Source organism: Symphodus melops, assembly GCF_947650265.1.
Source record: "Symphodus melops genome assembly, chromosome: 11".
NCBI lineage: Eukaryota > Metazoa > Chordata > Actinopteri > Labriformes > Labridae > Symphodus > Symphodus melops.
This window is the reverse complement of record NC_136701.1, coordinates 14,206,898-14,223,982: the sequence shown is the minus strand read 5'-3', so window position 1 is coordinate 14,223,982 and position 17,085 is coordinate 14,206,898. Positions and strand designations below refer to the sequence as shown.

The 17,085-nt window shown below is 41.0% G+C and overlaps 1 protein-coding gene across 1 annotated transcript; it reads right to left on the bottom strand.

The window, feature by feature from the left end:
- Window positions 1–445: 445 nt before the first annotated feature.
- Window positions 446–17,085, bottom strand: LOC306831904 (actin filament-associated protein 1-like 1). Its single transcript, XM_079356178.1, has 19 exons — window positions 16,887–17,085; window positions 11,424–11,552; window positions 9,781–9,861; window positions 9,557–9,642; window positions 9,358–9,475; window positions 9,145–9,234; window positions 8,825–9,021; window positions 7,487–7,666; window positions 7,307–7,399; window positions 6,631–6,733; window positions 5,254–5,409; window positions 4,407–4,621; window positions 3,225–3,370; window positions 3,027–3,105; window positions 2,674–2,788; window positions 2,357–2,524; window positions 2,087–2,253; window positions 1,518–1,643; window positions 446–1,340 (listed from the first exon to the last, which is right to left on the bottom strand). The coding sequence occupies exons 1-19, from the start codon at window positions 16,906–16,908 to the stop codon at window positions 1,314–1,316; spliced, it is 2,298 nt and encodes a 765-aa protein (XP_079212304.1). The 5' UTR covers window positions 16,909–17,085; the 3' UTR covers window positions 446–1,313.

Genomic DNA, 17,085 nt, shown 5'->3' with positions numbered 1-17,085 from the left:
TTCTTTTTTAATAAAACTAAAAACTGTCTAAAAAAGCTGTTTGACTGCTCAAGTCAAATTTGCCTTTGGTTGCATGAACCTTACTCATTTTACTTACATTGTATTGAAGGGAGACCAACATGTAATTATCGAGAACATAAATATGTACTTGACCAAACACTGAACAAGTTTTTAAAGTTTTAAGTACTGTGTGTAACGTACGTATACTGCAGCTGGTGCTGCTTCACCTGAATAAAAATGAATAGTGGAGTCATGAGACGCCTCTACACACACACACACACACACACCACTAGATGGCGTTTGATGTGCAGATTTGGGCTCCTGCTGTTGATTCCTTAGTTTACATTAATACTGAGAAGAAGAAGCTGACAGACATGAAAATAAAAAAAGTCAATGTATGTGAAAAAAAACACACTCAAGAATGACCAAAAAATGAGACAAAAGGTTTTTTCATAAGTCATCTTTTACTCCAACATGGGTGTCGAGAACAGGGAGAGGAGGCAGATATTTTTCCTAACATTATTCTGCTAACTCGGGAGCTTGTCTAATTTTCAATACATCTATATAATTACAAAATACAACAAGTTAAAGTGCAAAAGGCAAATATGAAAAATACACAATGTTTAAAAACCAATAGTTTCACATTAGAATAATAGACATTTACTATTTGGTTTCAAGAACAGTGTCATACTCAATATGTTTTCTGTTTGAAATACATCCACCATATGTATAATATCCTCTCACTACTACAGATAAGTTAATAATATTCATTTGTATCCTCTCGTTTTTCATTTTTCATTGTCAAATATCCTTAAAAATGGGAATAAAATCAGAGTGGACATCAGAATCTCTGCGCTCACAGTCATATAATGAAACACTCTATCCCTTTGCTTTGGATTTCTCTAAAAAACAAAACATAACAAAAAACCCTCCTTTTTTATTTCTGCAGCCTCGTGCAAATGTAAACACACATGCAGACTTTATGTTCGTGATCCACAACAATACTGTGCAGCTATATCAGTCAAATGTGTTGTATATATACAACATAATAAATCCTTTAAGACAGCACCATGCAGCCTGAACTTGCAAATATTCCTTGTTTTCTTTATATGTTAGAGAGGGAAGATTGTGTTAGGGTTCTTCCTCCTTCCCCATTTCTACCCCTCCTCCTCCTCCTCCTCCTCCTTCTCCTCTTCACCTCCATCTTCTTCTTAGTGCCCTTTATATAGATCTTCATCTGTTTCTTCTTTAAAACATCCTCCAGTAACAGCTCAGTTTTTGTTTCTCCATCTGTGAATCCGTTTATAAAGGGTTTAGGTCCCTTTCTTCGACTCCCACTCCTGTAAGTCATTTAACAGTAACAAGTGAGAAAAACGTTGCTCTGTCCTCATCCCACTCTCACACGTATACACAAATAAAACCCTGCACAAGCTGCAACCAGACTATGAACCTCATGATTTTAATCCCAATGAAAGGCTATCAATATGCAAACCAACAGAGAGGCACGCACAGCTCACCTTTGCCTTCTGCATGACAGTCCCCTTTGACGAGGCGTAAAGAGATGGAGGGCGTTTTCGAAGCTCAGATGCTGAGTTGACCGGTAAAGTTTCATTGTATACCTTTTCCACCTTATTGCCTTGTGCCTGTAAAACACACACACACACACACACACACACACACACAGGTCAATGTGAAGTTGCTACGTAACCACATTGACCACAGTTTAGAAACATTCTAGCACTCAACTTGTTGTAAATCCAAACCTTGTTGTTTTTGCAGGTGCTAGTAGACAATTTTTAAACTTTCGGACACACTATAAACATGCTGTCATTGTGCTTAGCTATAGTTGGCTGCCAGATGTTGTTTCATATTTAGCTTACAGGCGGAAGAAAAGCAAAAACTTGTATATAGGATCTATACATGTATGACACATTTTATCATTAGGATTCACCCTAAGTAAAGGCGGAGCGTGAAAGAGAGGCACACGTTCTATGATTAGTACCAAATTGCTTTACATTTGTATTATTAAGCATTGCAAAGTTCAAATGTTAAAGCCTTCCGACAGCAAGTTGTGAATGTTCTCCACCTTGATGCTGATCTTGGTGTCAGTGGGCGGACCCAGTGCTCCACGAGCCAATGACTTCTTCAGGTTTTCTTTGACCTCTGTCAGTCTGAGCTCCAGCTCCACCCTCTCCTCCTCTTTTTGTTTACACAGCATCTCCAGCTTGGCTAACCGCTGTTCAACACCATGACCTGGAAACACCAAGAGACAGACGAAGTTAGTGCTGCTACAAAGCTCCAGTCTAACATCACTGTGTGTGAGTAAATACGTGTGTGTGTGTCGTTTTTCTCTGACCTGTAATGCTCTTCATCTCTTCCTTCACCTCCTTCTTCTCCCTGCGGAGTGAAATCAGTGCATTTCTGAGCTCCTCCTTCTGCTTCTCAAGCTCCTCCTTCTGTTTCAGGTAACGCCTGGCGTCCTCCTCTGCACGCGTCTTCCCATACCGTGCATACTGATTCACATCTAACGACGCACACAGCACACAACGAAGAAACGAAAAAGAAATTTGCAATCATGGTCAGAAGAAGGCAAGGCAAAATCCCTCTTCATGTTTAATCCATCTCATTTCCATGTGGTCAGGATATTAAATTGTGTTATTAAAGCAAACATACTGGAGGCGTGTCTTTTGACGGCAGCCTGTTGTTCAGTTTTTTCAGAGTCCCTGCTTGAGAAGGACGCATGACGTCTTATCTGTCCAGTTCTGCTCTCTGCATCACCTTCCCCTTCCTGCAGGAAATCAGATGTAAAGGGTAATATTTACATACACTTTTTTTCCTATGCATTTTAATCCACAACTGTACATGAAAAGGTGTAAATGTCTTTGTGTTCTGTGCTGGTTTTGTTTTGACCTTAAGGCCACCACACAAAAGTCACTAAATAATTTCTGATCTGTCTGAAACTGAGCATGTTGCACAGCTCCATTCATATTATATTATATCAAACCCTAGTTTACTTGTTCCCTCACCGCAACACTTTCATAGACTTCATCATACATCCTGGAGTCTGTCGAGGCACTGCTGGATGAAGTAGTGGTGGTGGCCCAACTGAGAGGAAAAAACAGAGAGGCAGAGACGGATGTGTTTTGAGGATAGAAGCCACAATAAGAGACAGAAAAGTCCAGATATAATTCACACAAACACACACACAGCAGGAAGTGACTCACAGGAAGGAGTGTCTGGCGGCATGTCGGATGTCAGTGAGCGTGTCCACGTCAATGTAGTCATAGTGCAGCTCTTCAGGGAGAGTGGTGATGCCTGTCTCTGCAAACAAAACACCCAGCCAGCGACCGAGATCCTCCGAGCAACTGGCCTGAAACACACAAACAAACACACACACACACAGGCACAAAAATTATTACATTATTTCAACATCAACAAAACGTAGGTGTGCCGTCCCAGTGCAAATCTATTCTATCATTCGGTCCCACCTGAGTCCTAAAAGCTACAGCGTTAAAATAATTGTTTTCACTTTTACATAAACACAGTTCCTTAGATTAGTTTGTCAATAGTTAACACACAAAGTACAAAACATCTCACTCATCACATCTCTTACAAAGAACAAGAACTGCATTTAAAACTCTTCTACAAATGGAACTACTGCTGAAAAAAGTTCACACAAACACCAAATAAATCAATGTTTCCACCACTAACTAGCACACAGCTGTGCTAACTCAAAAACATTTCGAACATTTCCAATTCTCTTATGATACATGCTAAGTATAACAATATGTTGGCATTTTCGTTCAAAGAATGCTGTAAATGTAAACAAAAATATGAACAAATATGACAAAACAAATGTGAACGCTAAAGAGAAACACAAAAAAGAAATCCTTTGTTTGGCTTTGTCGTCGCTTTATTCTCTACAATATTTAAAACTGAAATTACCGTCCATTCTGTCTCTGATCTTTCTCTTCCTACTTCTCCTCTTCTTCATCCTCCTCTTACTAGAACACCGCTTCCTCTAACTCTTTCTCCAAAAAACTCCCTTCTATTGTTGTGCACATCAAAGAGCAAGGCTGACCCCTTTCATGGAGTTCAAGCTGTGCTCTGATAGGTGACATGTTTCTTCACAGGTGAATTGTTAGTGCCGGCTGATTGTTGATTGAGTGTTGTTTCAGTGGCAGCGTTTAGCGCACACATCAGGTGAATTGAATTGAATGATTTGTATTATGATAGTGAAGTGTTTTTGTTGCGTTTTGAAAAAAGTGTGAGGCACATTGTATTGCATCTGGGCTGACATTTTGCTCCTTGTTTGACAAGTTTCAATAACTGTGTAGTCAACTGTAATTAAAACAAACTCTTCTCTTATTTTATTGTTCGAGATCTTTGACACCAAAATGATGTACCTCCAGAGATGCAAGTTCGTTGCCTCCCTGCAGGATGCAGAAGGAGAAAGGGTGTTTGGGGCCGAGGCTGCCTGTCACCACCTCTGCACCTTTGAGTGGCACCACATTAAGTGGAGGCCGCTGGTCCCCGGGGTCCTTCTGTAGGCACAAGTTCCCACCTCGCACAACGCACCATCGCTCCTTCCAGGAACCACTCAGACACACACTGAGGTAGCCTGAGGGGAGAGAGAGAGAGAGAGAGCGAGAGAGAGAGAGAGAGCGAGAGAGCGAGAGAGCGAGAGAGAGAGAGCGAGAGAGAGAGAGAGAGAGAGAGAGAGAGAGAGAGAGAGAGAGAGAGAGAGAAAGCGGAGGATTGTTGTAATCATAGACGGGAGACATTAAATCAGTCAGTCAAAGTGGAACTCCAATCACTGCAGCACAATACGGGCAAGGTTAACCATTTCATTCTCATATATTCCCTTTATGTAGACTGAAAGATGTTTGTTCCTTACAATCAAAGTTCAGTGTCATTCATAGTCTGCACATTTCTTCAGTTTATATAATGTAAACTCTGCTGAGTCGTACAGACAGGTCCTGTTTGTTCAATCGATTCTTTCAGAGTAGAAATAAAGTTTGTGTTTATTTGAAGAATTCCACTGAGTTCATTCTGAATTATTAAGCATGTAATTCATTTAACAGGATGGTGTTGTTTATGAGACAGTTCTTAGCTTTTGAGAGAAAATCTCAATTGTAAATATCTATGCAAATAACGTAATAGTCATTAGTGAGTTATACTGATAAACCCAAAAACTGCTACAACAGGCCAGCCAAGTAACCAAGTAGCGCTCATATCAATCTGTGTACCCACCACAGCCTGGGTTGTCATGATGGTTGGAAGATGAGGAAGGCTCTCCGGGTAAAGGAGGTTTCTTTTTGGAGAAAGTGATGATCCGGTTGATTTTCTTCCCCGCAGCTCGGCTCATCGACCCCGTCAGTTCAGAGAACGCTCCTCGTTTCCCCCTGTCTGAGATCAAACGTATCCTGGTCAGAGAGAGCGAAGGCTGAAAATTGGGGTCGCAGTGTCATGAAGCCCTTATCTTTAGACCACCTAAATTATGCTGTCATACCGAAGGCATCGTTCCCTTATGCAGTCCTACAGCTCATACATTTGAGAGTGACCCAGTGTTGACAATCTCATACTAAAGCTTGAGATGTTGGTAACAAAGAGACTAATTCAGAGCAGAGAGAGTTTAAACAATAGTGCCCTACAAATGCCCAACATGCTGTTTCACTTCCTTTGTTGATTTTGAGAAATCGAGCTGATACAGGTATAACGTTTAGATATAAAACATAAAATGGATTAAAGACAACTCCTTCTGCATGTAGCAGGTGCTGGAGTCATCAGTCCAGCCTACTTCCTATGATGTCAGAGAGACACAATCGCAGGAAAAGGACAGGAAGGATGTCATATCTGTTTGAGCCTCACTTCCTGACTCTCTCTCTCGTCTCTTCAGGTTCAGAGTCGCTCAGTCAGTAAACAAGCTGTAACAACACGTCTGTGTTTGACCCATATTGTGACACAACATCACTTTAACCTTCTCGAATTAAAGGATTATTGAGTGAAGGGTGTGTGCTATGTTTGTGTGTACGTGTGTACTTGTGTGTGTGCGTGTGTGTGTGCATATACATATCTTATGAGTGAGGGCCATTTGTAAAGGGAGAACTTTTTATTATTCTCTTAGGCTTGATTGAGGCCAAACTGGTTCATTTAAGCACTCTTCACCAGCTTCTCTAAATATGAGTGAGGAGGCGTAAGTGAAGGTAGTAATGTGCTGACTAAATGTTTCTTTTCCAACTTTTAAAACAACATGAATTACAGTAAAAAAAAAAAAAAAAAAAAGTGAACTTGTAACATTTAATTTTCCTCCTGTGTTTGGATGTATTTTTAAAATGAGTACTCCATTTATTAGGGAGAACTGTTGACATTTTGTAACAAAAAAATATTTACTTTAAATCTTGTGAGGTTCTGCTCCTGCCAAGCACTGTAAATCCAAAGGGCATCATTTCTTAATTACAGTTATCAGACACAGGCTACATTTACTTTCTATTGGAAACAATCACACACCTAAACACACAATGGAGTAAAAGTCTCAGCTTGTTTCAGTGTTTAAATGTAAATGATACAATCGTTCTTTCAGGTGTATCATTACTGTTAGCATACTGTTGCTTTTTATGGTTAACCTACAAAGTGAGTCAGTGGAGTCCCGCCCTGGTCCCTGTGCAGTGGAATGGTTGTCTGCTATTGGCCCACTGTCTGAGTCGGACGCCTGCCTTTCACAGTGCAGAACCTGTTAAAAAAAAAGTAGAAATATATACAACGTGTCTTTACCTTTTGTAAAGAGTTAAAGAGGTACAGTATGTTACAAAAAAACCCAACATTATCCATCACTGGATGTCGAGAAAAAAACATGCCAACGTAAATGAAACAGGTGTTCCTTAAAATAAATGTTTCCAGCACTGTCCTTCCAGGTTTATAACTGCCATGTCACCGCTCATTCAACCCGTTGGCTCGTTGCAACCATTTGGAAAAAAAAAAAAAAAAAAAAGTTTGTAGAGTGTTTGAAGCTCTTTGAATAACTGCCAGCTCAGCAACTGCAATAATGTAACCACACTGTGCTTACAACTCAAAGCCAAGGGAACAGTTGTGTCATGCATGGGCTGAAAGGGGTGATGTCAGCGACTTATATAGCCATTTGAAAACTAGAGTATGGATTCAGAAATAAACATGCATGACAAAAAATGACTTAACAATACTGTAAAGCTCTGACAGTAAGAGGTGACAAAAGAAAAGCAAGAGAAACACAAAGAGAACCCATTTGATGAACATAATGTCAGTGAAAAACATTTAGATAGACACACACCTTGTCAAGCTCTAACTTCCTCTGTATAATCGGAGAGGTGGACCCCTCCACTCCATCAGTGTAGCTACTTTGGCTGCTGACATCTTGCACCACCTGGTTACAAAGAAAGAAAATCATGTGTTTCCCCCCCCTCTCTTGTACATCCAGCTCCAGCTCTCTCATACTTTGAATAAAAGGTACCTTGAGCCATCGCTGGGCCTGCTCTTTACTCTGAACCGCCAGGACCAGAGCTTCACCCCCAGGCAACGAGAAGCGTAACTCGTGTCTCTTTTTCCGCCCCTCCTTCGGAACGTAGATGACATTGCACAGACTCAGCGGGAGCTCAGTTTGAGGAGTGCTCTCTTTGATGCTCTTATAGCACTGTAAAGGAGAGATATGGACAAACAAACCTTCAAGTATCATTTGGTGTTTCTTTATTCTGGTACTAAATATTTTTTTGGATCCATCCTTGAAATTAAAATCAAAGCAATATAACTTTTTTCTACTGCGTTTCCTATATTGCTTTGATGTAACATTTTTGAACACTTGTGAGTTACATTTTAAAACAGACACACGGGCTTGCTCCTGATGGTGTCGGTGAACAAAGAGTTCTTCAGTTTGACGCAGGTACACTTAAAATACTGACAGCGCTTCCCTCTTTTTGTGATTTAGCATCAGATAAAATTATTTGTGTAATCTGACCAATGATCAGTGCAGTGTCACTGAATAATATAACTTCTAATTTAAGACTTATGAATGTTCTACAACAGGAGAACACATTCCTACTATTATATGAACAATGTTAATGACATTATTATTTTATTTTGTTCATTTGTCATAATTTGTTTTCTCTTTTTTTCATTCCTAAGATGTTGTAATATGTTTCATGTATTTCTCTTTTTTTTCCCTCGCAGATGTTTAAGCACTGTGACCGAGGATCCCTTCATTCTTTATGAAAGATATTTATTATTTTTGCTCTGCTCTGTTGGGCAGCACAATTTATCGCAATTTGATCATCATCACTAAATTAGAGTTTTTAATAAAGAAACACAAATAACCACAAAAGACTAAGTCTATTGCAATAAATAAGAACATAAACTTTTGGATACTGGATACGATGCTCATGCTTTCACACCGTGTTGATGCAGTCAGATGAAGCTAGCTAACAGCTACCCTCAGAATAATCAGAGCCAATTTAGTGTTGGATAAAACAGCTTTTTAGATTTATTTAGGATTGAGGAGATGTTACCAAAATGTGAGCAGACTCAAAAACGGAGTAATAGCTAACAAGCACAACATTAACCTTGTTGCACATCTTTCTCAAGTTGAGAAGTACCACTGCACTGTATTGGTGATGTAGGTTGACTGTTGTCTGAAGAAAGATGATTCAAATGTTCTACGCAAAACATTGTGGAAGTAGAGATCCATTCGCAATATTTTACCCTGATGCACCAAATTAAGGGATATTTTGGTAGGATATAATTCTATTTTTAAATGTATTTAGTTAAATTAACACCATATATATAGAGCTTTATTTACCTGCAGTTTATTGTCTCGGACAACAACTAGCTGTTTAGCCCACTGGCCAAAGCGTTTCTTTCGTAACAGAAAGGCACAGATGCGGCAGTCTCTAACTGGCACGTCTGAGCTCTCCTCCCTCTGGTCCCGTCCTTTGGCCTCTTCGTCCTCTTCTTCATAAGACTCGTAGGAGCTGCTCAGAGCATCAGAGTCATTGTCTAATGACGGGAAAAAAACATAACAAATGACTGATTTGCAAACAGTCGACATGTTCTACCATATCAGCAATCAGAACATGCCTGTATTTGTACAATAATGTAAAAGTGTGGGTATAGACTCACAAGAGTTTTTGGGAGGTCCGTTAATATGGGTGAGGGGATAGTTATTGTCGGCATCTTCATAGTAGGCATCCTCCACAGAGTTTCTGGATGCTACATGAGGAGAGCAGATGAATCCAGTTTAGAAAATACACGAGACAGAAAGAACCCTCTTATTGGTTAAAATTCGATGAGTAAACCAACGTGCGTTTCGGAGTTTGTGTGAGTGTACAGAACTGTTCATGTTGGTGGTAAAATACTGAGGTGTGGATCCAGGATCGAGAGGGACAGCCTCTTCATAGTAGTCATCGGGGAGGGGGGTGGTCGGCAGAGGAGGGGGCGTGTCAGTCGGAGTCTGAGAGATTGAAGTTATTAGAAGTTATTGGAAGAAAGGAAAAGCAGGTCGTCCAGCATGTAGCCACTGTACACAACTTACAGATTTATTCAGATGGGTCTTCTCCTCTTCCTCTTTGTGCTCCTTCTGCTCCACAGGAGATGCACTGAGCATGTGCAAATCACAGTCTGGAGGAAGATTATCACAAGTATAAGTAGAATAGATTGTGTTAAAATTATATTTTGTAGATATGCTCATTATAAATATGAAAATAAGAACGTCTACATATGATTTCTGAAGATCTAGTGTTTTAAAGGTCTAGTCACCAAAATCCTCAAACAGAGACTCGACAAAGCTGGTCCCGTTGCCATAGAGACAGCTGTTCATGTAGACGTCTGATCCATTGACTGTGGAAAGGATAAAGTAGGGGTTAGAAATAGGATGAGAGCAAGGGTTAGGATTGTGTTCTTTACAGAGATCAGGAGAGCAAGGATTACTGGAGTGAACTGAAAGGCAGCAACAAGCCAAGTGAGTTCTCTGTGAGTATCACAGTACTTAACAGACAAATACATCATGGGGCGATCTGAGTCAGACAGCGAGAGAGTCCAGACTGGAGCCTTTAAATCTTTGTACCAGGAGAACAAAGATAAGTGAAGTCACAAAGTGTGTGTGAAACTTTTCCAAACCCACACAGACTTCTGAAAATGTGTCAGAAAAAAAGAGACCAATTGGCTGTAAAAAGAAGCTGAATTGATGTGGAATATATTTATGTTTTGTGTATAGCCCTAAAGAGTGAGTCTGGGAGGGGCGAGTCCGTCCCAACACTTGTGAAGACTTGTTTACTTTCTCCTTTCGTTGACCTCCTGTCATCGCCCTCTTTAGACTTAACATTTAATTATCCTCTTACCTCAATCTCTTTAACCTCACCGGCATCCTGTATTCTCCCGGATAAACAAGGAGCCACTTTAAAAGTACTGGCAGTGTAGCACAGTCTCAGTGCAGACAGTGCAGTTGGCCCATGACAGCACTGTTGCCGATAGCAGAAAAAAGAAGCTCTGTTCCTGTCTAAATAAAAACTGTGTAACCTCAAACTGTGGGATCAGAGCAGCGGTGGCTGAAGTGCAGAAAGTGTCACATAGAATAAAAGTGAAGCAGCATCATTCTGTCAAATCCTGTGGAACAAATCAAAGTCACCATCTTATTTAATTCTCACAGCATTCACATTAGAAAGTGAAATGTTCGACCTCTGATGTGTTTTGTCATTCTTTATCCTGAACGGTTTCCCATGCGGGATTAATCAAGAATACCTTCCTCTCCTTCTTTATGTTAATGATTACAACAGCTAGACTTGGGTATCAGCCAATTAAAAGGAACCAATCACATGACCCACAACTGTACAAAAAATAAACATTACATCATTCTGCTGCTGTCGGCCCGTACTAAAAAGCCTACATGGGAACACCTGTTAAAACTGTAGCCTTGAACAGTACATGTTTGTTTGACACAGTTAAATATTACCAAGCTGTTGACTTTTGGTACTGCAGACTTGTGTTACTGTTACATACTTAGGCATTTATTTTCTGGTGGAAGTGCCTAAATGTTTTTTTTAAAGTTGAGCTGAATGCAGTTAACAAACAAATCTGTGTGTTTTTTTTGTTGTTGCTGTAGAACAAAGGATATAAACAGCAGGAGTGCAAAACATGCAAGAGCACAGAAGTGTCAGTTTAATGTATTTATTTCATTTTATTGAGCTTTTATTTAACCAGGTTGGTCCCTTTCTGATCAAGGGACATGGCTCAACAGTCAGCATTGAATCACAAAATCACAGACAGGGACACAAGAATGTGAGTTTATGTTTTTGGACGGTTTGGAAAACACTGTACTTCCTTGCTTCAGTCAGAGAAGAGAAAAAGAGCACAGGTATTTCCTTTCACTACACTCTCCTTCAAGTGACACTTTGAGTCTTTACCTGACAGCTGCAGGGAGTCCAGGATGTTACGTATGGACGCCATCTTTTCAGAAGTGGCAGGACTGACCGTCTCGTGGTCCAGCATCTTCAGCAGGGAGCCCAGCTCGTTCACAAGTCGCTCCATCACGACTGGAAAAAGACAAAGACAAGACAAAAGAGGACGTTATCTACACTTACAGGAGGGGATATCATCCTTTGGGCGAACTCTGAATACAAGAGAAGCCTTAACATGGCTACACAATTCTCATGCTGTTACACTAAATGCATCAAATATCAATTTAGCACACACACACACATGCCATGTACAGCCACACAGGCATGTGCCAGCAATCATGCAGTCACTTTGGAATTAGCTTACCGCCTGTTGCAACAGCTGACATGGAGGAGATTTTTTTTACACACCAACATATCGCTCATTCATATTTGTCTACAGCAGAGCCAACTTTTTGAGCACCATGAGCTTTCTGAATGATCTCTAGTTTCGACACCACAGCCATCAATATGGACATTTTCAAGCTTAAACCAATAACTGTTTGCATGTAGGACACTGACATCCTGTGTGTTTCTTTGTGTGCATTTTGTTGACCTTGGCATTGTCTGTAGAAGCCCTGCCACACTCTCACACATCCTGCTGGCTCAGAAATGACAAAGAGCAGAGAGAGAGGGAGAGAGAGAGAGAGGGGCTTCCTATCCTGAAGGAAACAGAGCCAAAGTAAAGAGGAAAGTCTCAAGTCCCATCACAGATACGAGTAACAAAGAACGGTAATCATTCAGATGCTGGTTCATTCATGAGAGACGTCTCAGACACAGTGAGGCATTGGTTCAGGCCTTTAGTGGAGTTGACTTAATTTGATGCAGAGACCGGAGATAATTCATTTCAGTTCACTGGAAACTTTCACTTTCCAACTTTAACTTCAATGCTCTTTTTTTCCAAGCTGCCATTCAAAGGTTATTCACTCTCTGAAACAAACATGTAATATTCATAAAGTTTTGTTTTTTTCTCTTTTTTATCCAAAGTAGAAAAAAGGTTGAGAGGAAGTTCAAGGACACTTTTGTGGAGACGATTGAACCCATAAAATTGGGTTTTCTAAAAACAACTGTGTGGTCCACTGAAGAGACATAAAACCTTCTGCATATATTTGGACACTGGGCCATCCTATGATCCAAATAATTCATCATTTTATGGAGGAACTTGTTCCATAATGTTCAACAGAGAGCAGCAGTGAGTGATTTAACAACATATGAATGAGTGGACAACATTTATATCGACCACCATCTACCTCAAAAAGCTCATTATCGTTTCAAGAAATCAGAAAATAGTTCTCACAATTCTTTATTTTGAGCTCATTATATGTGAATATTTGACGGTTTCTTTACTCTGCTTTGAAACGATCACGTTTCTTGAATGACTTGTGACGTTTTACAGACCAGACAGGAGGCCATTAAACAATGGACTTACAACTTATGCAATTAGTTTGGTAGAAGGACAGGAACAAGGGTTAAGTTCAAATAAGATCAAGACAGTCTGGGTTTGGTGACAAACATAGAATGAACAAAGACAAAAAAAACCCACTCTCCTATAGCCCCCCTCCACATCTCCCCCAAGTCCCACAATACTCTATTGTCTCGGTAAGGGCCAAATTTAGATGATCACAATGCTCCGTAGAACCAGAGCAAACGACACAATGTCAGAAAGTCCAACATAAACAAAACAGGAAGTAACACAAACACACACACACCACACGGTGTGAGGCGTGGTGCTCCACAGCTGCATCAACTCGATCCACGGGCATTCAGGGTTTAAACATATTTCTCCAGCAGCTGAGTGTGAGTGCGTGTGTGTGTGTGTGTGTGTGTGTGTGTGTGTGTATGTGTGTGTGTGTTTATGTAGTATTTCTCAGCCAGCAGCTGTGATTTCCTGTCTTAGCTGTCAACAGAAGCTTTCGTCCACTCCTTCCTGTTCTTGACTCTCTCCTCCATCGTTCTGAAGTCTCACCTCCTCTTCTCCCCCCCCCCCCCCCTCATTTCCCTTCTTCCCGCTGTTTTTCTCCGCCTGCCTTCCATCCTTTTCTATCCCTTTTTGTTTTCCCCACTTATTGACCATGAAGTTAAGAAACTTTCCTCATGGATAGTTACGGAAGTTGAAGACCTATTGAGCTCCACTTTTCCAGGAAATGTTTCAACATATGCTTTAAAAAAAACTCCAATCAACGTCTGTGTAATCTCAGTTTATAGTGGGATGATGCAGTTTTTGACTCTGCGTTTGGTTTATATTCTGCTTCTTGCAGTCGAACTTTACACAGACAGTCAAGGCCGTCCATTAATTTTCCCTCTCTCTCTCCTCTATTACTTTCTCTCTCCCCTTTCTCTCAGGGGGCACCCGAGGGTTCAGAGGCTGAGGATCAGCTGTTCTAGAGGCTTGTGGTTGGTCTCACCACAGAGGGATCTTTGTACACCCCCCTTCCACACAAACACAGGCACACACACGCATGCATGATGCACACACGGCACAGATTTCTGCTTCCAATTCTTTTCTCCCTGATGAACACATACATTATTTATTTGTCTCTTACACAGAGACATTGTCCTACATATAAAAAATACAGTCAAAAAGCATGGAAAAAAGAAATCAGTGAGCTCTGACATACATTTTTGTGTGCTCGTGTAGACAGCCTGCGAGTATGAAGAGGTCAGTCATGGGACCTTGAAGCATGCGATTCTCATTTGAACTGATTCAGCCTGTTTGGTTGCAGCAGAGAACAAAACAAGCTCGCTGCTGCTGCTGTTTATCTCACCACATTATGTTTATGGGTGACAGAGAAATCATACTTTTCTCCTCCTAACGTGAGGCTTTCCCTTCCAATCCATTACACGTCCAACCCATCAATCATGTCAAACCTGGGCTAACCTCCCTGCTTCGCCTCTCAAATCTTAACTTTACGACGGCAAAGCTTTCAGAAATATGTGATGGCACTCGATTTCCTTGGTTGTCGAGTCTGTGCTCCCTGACGTAGGTGAATTATCAAAGCAGGAGACTTGACACAAACTAAAGTGAGACAAACATGTCTTATTTTCAAGAGAATTTTAAAGCCTCCAAATGTGTCTGATATTTTTTGCATCCTCAAGTTCCTGCCTCCCCCACCATCCCAGAGGTTGATCCCACAATCTCTCTTCCACTCCTTTCTTTTTCTCCACTCCCTTGTCTGCCTCCCTCTCTATCCCTTCTCAAGACACCCATCCACTTCAGGCCGAGGTCGCGGGTCAAGTCTTGGCGGCCCCGGCAGCTCCCTCTAAAACAAAAGTCTTCTTCACACAGATCCAGCATCCTGCAACTCATAATCTCACGACGACAGTAGATAAGTGTCACTGCTCGCCCCGGGGTTACTATTCAGTCAGACACTTTCAAAAGTCCCGACCAGAGCCAAAGTGGAGATCTTTAAAAAGAAACAGCTGGAGGAGAAGTCGTTAATTCTGTCTTTTTCACATTCTTTCAGTATCTTATCACTTTCCCCAGATAGGCTAGTAAATAGTGTGGAGACAGAGGGAACTGACACTGTAACACAGAAGGAGTTTCATCTAACAACCAGACTGTTGTGATGTAGCTCACCAGGTAAGAAGCATTTAAACACAAAGTGAAAGTGTGAAAAATGTGCACGTGGCTATTAGACTTCATTCTTTGGTGTATGCTGAAGGGGAATCTCAATTAATTCATGTTAAACATTTCTTGTTGATATTTTGAAAACACTCCATAAAGACGCTAGGAGAAGGTAGGACAGAATAATGTAGCTTAGCTTAGCAAAGGCATTTGTAAAGTGAGGGAAATAACATGGCAGTGGGAGTGTAAAAGTAAAGCTCTAACTGCTATAGTCCCTTTCTGTTACGCGTCCAACAACTAAAAGGATAAAAATTAAACTGTTTTTGAGCTAAGCTAGCTTTCAGGTTGCAGTCATTAGCTTCGCTACAGCTTGAGTAGGAGTTGTTGTCTACAACAATTGTAGATGGTGCTTTGATGTTTCTAGCATTAAGTTTCATGACAGAAGATTTGAAGCACAGCTCACTTTAACTTTACAGAAAGTAAAACAGTGACCATGACTTTGTGGAGGGAAAGTCATTTCCCTATTCAAATGAAATAACTGAAGAGTTGTGGACATCCTGACTGGGAGAGGATGGAAAGAGGGGGCAGGGAGGATCACTGGATGAGAAGAAGGAAAAGGGAAAAGGAAGTGTAAGAGAACCATGGTCGAGGTCAAGGCTTGTGGCGGTTGTTGAACACAAGACCTATGTTCCCGTGTGGGTGTATAAATGCAATTAGGAAAGGACGTACAAACTCTACCAAAGAATGTATGTAAACTGTGCCCTTGTTGTAACATTTCTCAACAGGCTTTAACATTTTAATGTTAACATCTCCTTTTGTTTGTTGTGGCAGATTTTTTTTTGTGGTCCTGAATAATTCTATAAATGTTCTTGTTTTCACCATAGGGCTTTTCTTATTAAGTGCACATCTGTCCATGTGGAAATAATGCATTTCAGTTTGGCTTCTTCATGATGGTTTGCACATCGGCAAACTGTCACACAGTCACTTTTTTTTTTTTTTTTTTTTAAATGGAAATCAGCTTAGACAGTGTCTGATATGATTGTAGGTCAAAAGTTGTTTCAAGGATTTGGCAATTCTCAAGGGTTTTGTAAAATATGTCAGAACACGCTTTCAAAAATAAGCCGAGGAGATTTTTTACACCACTGTTGTGTGTGAATTGTTACCTAGCCAACATCATAGGCCAATTAGATCAATTAGGGGAAAACGACATGAATGGTTACTTGAAGGAGCAGAAGTAAGAAAGATTTCCTCTGACTTGTTGTATCATCTTGAAATAGTCATCTTCGTTTCTCAGATATTTGAGAGGCTCATCACCTGGTGTCTCATAATGCAGCTTCCTGTTTGCAGCTCTGTGGCCAGAAGGCTCTGAAACAAAGCGGCCATTGAGCTGCGGCCACTGCAGCTTCACTTCCAGCGGCGCTGCTTCCAACAAGGCACTTCCCTGTTGGTATCAAATTGCATCACTCTACCTGTGTGACGACACCGCCTCCATCCACACACACACACACACACACACACACACACACACACACACACACACGCACCCGGCGTGTAGGTGTATGACATCACTCAACCGTTCACTTTACCGGGAGCAGGGTACGAGGTGTGCACGAGTCTCTCAGACAAAACATCTGGGGCTTTCTTTCTTCCTCTTTTTTTTCCCACGAGAATCAAATTAAATTAAGCAGGTCCGATTACACGTTAACAGTTTTACAAGTATCTGTCGAGATCACACATTTAATGTTGTGCGTATAAACGGTTATTACTTTGAATGTGTTCTGTCCTACAGTTATCCCACTGAAGTTACTGACTTATTTGCCACGAATTAAGACAAACATTTTAATATTAAAGGAGAGACGGCCACTCACCACTTTGGCGTATGGAGTCCATGTGATTTCAGGTTAGAAAGACGTTGCTTGTGTCTGAAGTTAGTCCCTTAGTTTAGTCGTTTCATTGAACGGTTGATAAAGGCGTGTGGAGGCTCCAGCAGCCTCCGCGCGGCTGACTCAGTCAGTGTGGCCGCTACAGTTCGGAGTTTGACTCGCAGCCGCTGGTTCGTCACTTCAG